The following is a 6,321-nucleotide window of genomic DNA, read 5'->3' as shown; positions in this document are numbered from 1 at the left end:
AAAAGCAGCCATGTTCCAGCAATGGTCCCAGCGAGAATTCTCAGCTATCAGCCATATGCCATGTACTGTCCTTGTACAACTACTTGTCACTGATATCTGATAGCAGCTCCTCTTGCACAATCAGTAGCCTGGCCTGGTGTTGGCTGGTTGTTGAAGCCTAGTGGGGCAGAGTTGTCACCTCCTTCAACATCCTGTGATGTAGAAGGAGGCCACTTACTCTACCATACCAAGAGGCAGGGGGTATTTTGTGCCTGCTGAGATACTGGGGAGGTGCTTATCAATGGGTGGCAGTTTGTACAGACACTATCACTTTACTGTAATTTGGAAAAGTGACATTGTCTTGTTAACACATGCAATAGGTGCTCAGTATACATCAGGATGCAGAAGATCAGTGTGTGTTTAAAAATATTTAGAATTTTAAATTTTTTTCCCATTCTACATAATTGTAATTGATAAAGTTGAGTTCCACATAAATGATTCTGACACTTTTTATACCATAATTTTTAAGCATGAATGATAGGATCTGCCATACACTAAAAACCTTTAGTGTATGAACATATAAACTGCATTACAATAAAATATGTAAACTACAGATTAGTACCTGGATGTGTCTTATATACTGTCAAAACGTGATTTTTGTACTTGCCTGTAAATTTCTTTTGCATCACAGGACACAGAGCAAGCTTAATAATAATCATGACCACCTGTGCTTTATCGTTTAAGAAACTGACAATTTATTAGAATATACAATGGCTACTCACATAATACAGGTGCTCCATTGCAGCAAATGGTGCACATATGAATAAAACAATCCGTAAAACCGTAGCTGACTCCCTCAAGCTCTAATGGATCTCACCGGACTCCTCTCCGTAAGCTCTCTCTGGGACAGGTCTGCTGACCGTGAGCATCGTGACGTCACCAAGCACTCCAAGCCCAGGTTAGCTACGGGGATACGGATTGTTTTATTCATATGTGCCATATTTGGTGCAAAGGAACACCTGTATTATGTGAGTGGCCATTGTATATAATAATAAATTGTCAATTTATGAAATGATAAAGCACTATTGGATTGCCTATATTTTTCCAATATGTGCGCTGAGTGGAGGAGAAGGAAGGAGCTGAATCAGCAGTGGAGAGTTTTCATAGAGGTCTTACTACCAATATATGTCCATTTAATGGGTGCAAGCCATTTTTGACCAAACTTAATTGTGCGGTCAAAAATTTCAGGTGAGAGCACAACTGGTGTCAGTGTTGGTGAAGACACATTGCATATCTCAAAAGGAAGATTTGAATGGCACAAATCATTATATATTGAAAGAATCACGATATGGAGATGGACTTTATTATTCATTAGTTCTTTGTTCTATTATGTTCTTAGTTCATTAGTTCTTAGTTCTATTATGTTTAATTTTTAACCAGGAAAATATTTCCAAGGGATATCCCAAATTGGTTCAAAAGGAGCCCTTTGCAGGGCTGACAACACCAAATTTAGATCCCATGGAGGCAATAGGGTTCTAAACGGAGGAACCATCCGTGTAACCCTTTGATCAAATGTTTGTACCAATGAATGTGAAGCAATTGGTCTTTGAAAATGCATAGCCAGAGCTGAGATTTGCCCATTACTAAGGGCCAACTTTAAGTATTCCACAGACTGAAGAAAGGACAAAATACGCCCTATAACATGCTTGTGGGGATGGAATGACCAGAGAGTTTTCTTCTGGACACATCAAATTCTTGTTAAGACAAGATACAGCCAAACTCGTCTCTTAGTAAACTTTTCCTTCATAGGATAAAGTTGCTCAAATCTTTTGGGGGAACAAACGCCCTATCTGATGAGCCCTTTCCGAAAAAACTACCTCCTCTAAGTGAGGGTTTAACAAATTGAGTAGGCAACGTGCAGAGGATACTAGGAGCCTAGCAGCAGACACTTTGGAGCCCTAAACTCTGCCAGAGGCAAATCCAAATGAAATGCAACATATCCACCAAAAGTACCCACTAGGGTATTCTTGACTTGAAACACAGTCTGGCCCTGAATATCCTCAGGTTCTGACTCTTCAAAAGTGGAGTCCTACACCTCTACCTCCTTGGCTTCTTTCTTGACTTCCACCCATTCTGGCTCTAAAATCGAAGGAGCTTCAGGAGAAAAGGGGTCGTCCGCATTTCTTTCCTCCCTGCGTAAAGGAAGTGAATATACCCGCAAGCTTGTTCTGTAAGCCTTCCAATGCAAACACCAAATCCTGCTTGGTCACATAAGATGTCCATTCAGTAGCCAACAGACCAGATAAACTCATGGGCTCTGAACCACCCGCCATGCCTGGCTCGTCAGGAAACTGCATTGGCCAGCGTCCTCTAGTCCTGATGGCGGTAGTTGCGCTCCTCTCCCAGCTGGGCTCCCTCCTCCAAGCTTCCTATTAGACATAGCAGAAAACCCTGAGATCTGTGCCTCTTCAGACAGCCTCGCCATCAACAAGGGGGATAGACAAATAAGCAAGCAATGCAGGGTAGTCAGACCTTTCCCCCACAGACGACTGCACAAGCACCCAAAGGCTGAAAGCAACACTGCCCTGTCAGACACACCAGCTTGCCTTACCCAAGCTCCTTCCACCATCTCTCACATGCCACAGATAAAAATGATGGGACTCCTCCCCATCTGATCCCATTACATGCATGTGTTCCCTCGCATTCTTCTGCATGCGCTCCCACACAGGCCAAAATACCAAGTCTGGGGCACTCTCCTACCTTATTTCTGTAGGATGTGGCCAAGATTCAGCCCACAAGCTGCTTATGGATCTGGGAATCTGCGGGAACTCAAGACATCAACAAGGTGAAATAATCCTCCAGAGAGGCCTCACCACCCAGCCTGTACCAGTACCCTCTAGAGGGGGGAAGACCAAAGAACAGTCAGAATAGCAGAAGTGAGCCTCAGAATACCATGGCTACTAGGGACTCCCAATTCTCGCAGCAGGGTCCTAACTTGACCAAATCAGGACCCAATCTTCTGCCCTCACGGGCCATGTTTAGCCAGACCTTCAGGTACATTATCCCCTTTACTAGGGGTCCACCACCCTGTATCTGTACAGCACCCAGACAGAAAACACTTGGACAGTCACTACTGTACAGAGTTCCGTACACGAAGGGTCTAGCTCCTAAAAGGTCACATTACCGGCAATATCTGCAAAGCATCATTCAGGAATGGATCCGGAATACCAACCTCTTGATCATAATAGGAATCTTTGTGTATCTGGTAAGCTATGCAGAGAAATGCACATCTGTGACCATCATTTCTGACACTGGCAAAAAACTGAATCATCCCTAGGGGGCTGCGGTTATATAGAGGGGATCTTCCTGTCTTTGACTGTCAGTATCCATTCACCTGGAGGCAGCTCATAAGCTGGGTGCAGGGGCGGACTGACAGCTCATGGGGCCCCCGGGCAATAGGGGATCATGGGGCCCCTGTGTCCTTTCCTAAACTCAAAAAAGCCTATGAAAAAGGTACCTTGGCATCTCATGGGGCCCCCTACTGACCCTGGGCCCTCAGGCAGTGCCTGAGTTTCCAAATGGTCAGTCCGCCCCTGCCCAGGTGGTCATGATTATTAAGCCTGCTCTGTGTCCCGTGATGTACAAAAAAAGACATTTTGGTTTCCCATATATGCATTTAATTTGGTTGATGGTTTGATCTTAGTCATGTAAATAATTCCTTGTAACCATAAGTTATCCTGCTCCAGAGAAGCAATATAATCTGATAATGACTTTACTGTCTTCTGCAGGGTCAACACCATTTCCATTCAACCCATTAACAATCAGGCTCCCTAACAGCCTTGTGGCTCCACCGCCTTCAACCACCATTCCACAGAGCAACTCATTAACCCCGCAGAGAGCTCGGGATGAAGAGCCGAAACCACTGCTTTGCTCCCAGTATGAAACTCTCTCTGACAGCGAGTGAAAGTGTCTTTGTGGTAAACATCAATATGGAAAGTCTGAAAATGAAACAATCCCCACAGCCAATCTGAATGCTCGGAAGCAGACAGTGAAATCCTGCGACTGGAAAGAAACGTCCATAGTATGAAAAGCCTTAAAAAGACTCCATAATCTTCAGTTGAGGGTCCATGGGTTTTGTTCAGTTTGTGGCATGCCGCTGCTCATGAAGGAGTAGAAAGTCCCAGACCTTGCAGAAGATTGGATTATTCAGCTCTTTACTCAGGGGATATTTCCACCTGGTGCTTTGCTACATTGCATTGGTTTGTTATCAAAGCTAACTTGTAAGCGTGATGACGTATGTCTGTGTACATTGTATATGTATGTACGTGTGTTCATATGCACTTAAGATATATACACATTCCAGTTTATTGCACACCGATCTAGCAGTGCAGAGCAGCTGCATGCATGGCCATAGCAGAACTGTTGCCAGATTGGTTAGGATCCTACCAAAGGCTCCCTTGCCATATCTTTCTCCCTGATGCATTAGGTTATGTGCTAATAGCACTTAACATGCCACTCCTCTTTTCCCAACTTATGGAATGTTCTGCTGAAGGAGTATTAGTGAAATAAAGAGACAGATTTTTGTGCAATCACTGCATGTTTTTCCATGGTTGCAGATTTGCAGATGTAAATTCACTGTATATACTGTGGCACCAACCCATAATCATACATGTGGGTTGTTTGGTGTCACTTGTTCCTAATGATGCTGACTTTTCCCTTCATGGATTATTTTTTTTATGCTGCCGTGGGCAAACAAAGAGTGAAATGATAAGAACATTAAAGTTTATGACTTTTTTTGCCTTTCAGTAAGTAAGATCTGTTGTGATTGTGTTACTGAGTGTCAGGCCTGCAAAGTTAGCTTAGGGGAATAGCCTCCTCCAATGCAGTTGCTCAGCCTGGGAGAGCATCCAGTGACGTATCCATTATCTGTGAGTAAACAGGGTATGCTGTTTAGCATGCATCCAGAATAGTATGGTTAATCCCTTTGGTTGTAAATGGAGAAGCAAAACAGAGGTCCAAGTCTTTTCAACCACCTTGAAGAGATGAGGCTTGTGTGGCAACATCAAGTGGGCTATATTATAAAGCTGTAGGTACTGAGAATTGGAGGCATTGATCCTTGCCAGCCATTTAGAGTCTTGCTATCATTTTTATACTGCAAATTTAAAATTGAAGGCAGGCATCTAATTGGCTGATAGAATCAATACATCCATTTCCTTTCTTCCAGTTTTATACAGTTACCCTAGTAGTCGTTACGCAAAATGTTATATTGTTTTAGAAAGTTTGCACAGCAAAGTATTGTCTTTAAAAACAATAAAATGTGCTTTCCACCCTACCGCAATGAGCACAGATCTTACGGTGGCGTGTGGCCCTATCATTTAGAATGACTGCAGCCATCCACCCCATTTTATTTGGGCTTGTATGTATGTATATATACTTGCTTTGTTGACCTTGGGTCATAATTACACCTCCACACTTACAACATTGCTTCTAGGTTTAACATTAAACTGTTTAGCACTTGCTGCAATCTTTGTATTTATGCAGTAGGAAGCTGGTACATCACTTGAAACTGAATTTCCAGACCTTAGTTTTGGGTGTTTTTATTTTCTGTAAAGCAAAACATGTCATGTATAATACATTGTTGTTTCTTTTTTTTATACAGGGAATGATATAGTAAATATATATTGTGGAAAAAAAGAAAAATAAATTAAAACATTACCCCTTATATGTGCTGTGGGACTTTACATTTACTACATGTGTGATCTTAACATACTTAAATTTTTGTGCAATCTCTTTAAAGTTGAAAAAAAACTTTAAAATTTACTAACCAATATGTACTATATATACAAATATGAAGGGGCATGTAAAAAAAATATGATATGCTTGTTAAATGATGCAGGTGACCATTTTGTGGACTTCAATATTTATCAAGATACATTACATGCTAAAAGGTTACAATGGTATTACCTTAATCGTATGGTACAGGACAGGACACAGGCAACTTTTTCATACACCATGGGTTATAGGCTCATACCTTTAGGTGCTTGGACACTGGCAAAGCTTTTGGGGACATACCCTCTTGGGTCGCCTTCTGTATAACCCTAATCCACTCCTTGAGCCTACAGTTTTTTGCTTGTGCCTGTAGATGATGGAATTCTTCTCCTTTATTATTTTTCTCTGTTATTTTGAGAGTTGTATCCAGACCTCACGCTGTTAGAATGCCTGGAAAGCTGCTTCAGGCACTGGATCCTGTGCGGGGCTCTCACCTTGGCACTTGGTACAACACAAATTAATTGTGTGAAAAAACTTCTAAATCTAAATTGCCATGGGCACAAGTGTCATTAG

The 6,321-nt window shown here is 42.2% G+C and overlaps 1 protein-coding gene across 21 annotated transcripts in view; it reads left to right on the top strand.

The window, feature by feature from the left end:
- Positions 1-5,701, top strand: part of NCOR2 (nuclear receptor corepressor 2) — a 708,717-nt gene extending 703,016 nt beyond the window's left edge. For all 21 annotated transcript variants that reach the window (XM_089653704.1, XM_089653697.1, XM_089653690.1 and 18 more), the window contains one exon: positions 3,768-5,701. In XM_089653704.1, the coding sequence (XP_089509830.1) occupies positions 3,768-3,943 (176 nt within the window). In that variant the 3' untranslated portion in view covers positions 3,944-5,701. The remainder of the gene's footprint in view (positions 1-3,767) is intronic.
- The last annotated feature ends 620 nt before the right edge of the window (positions 5,702-6,321 follow it).

The sequence above is a fragment of the Staurois parvus genome, unplaced genomic scaffold, assembly GCF_062004578.1.
Source record: "Staurois parvus isolate SC_StPar_1 unplaced genomic scaffold, SC_StPar_1.0 ptg000719l, whole genome shotgun sequence".
Classification (NCBI taxonomy): Eukaryota; Metazoa; Chordata; class Amphibia; order Anura; family Ranidae; genus Staurois; species Staurois parvus.
Note: the sequence above shows the minus strand (reverse complement) of the source record. Positions and strands in the feature narration are given on the sequence as shown.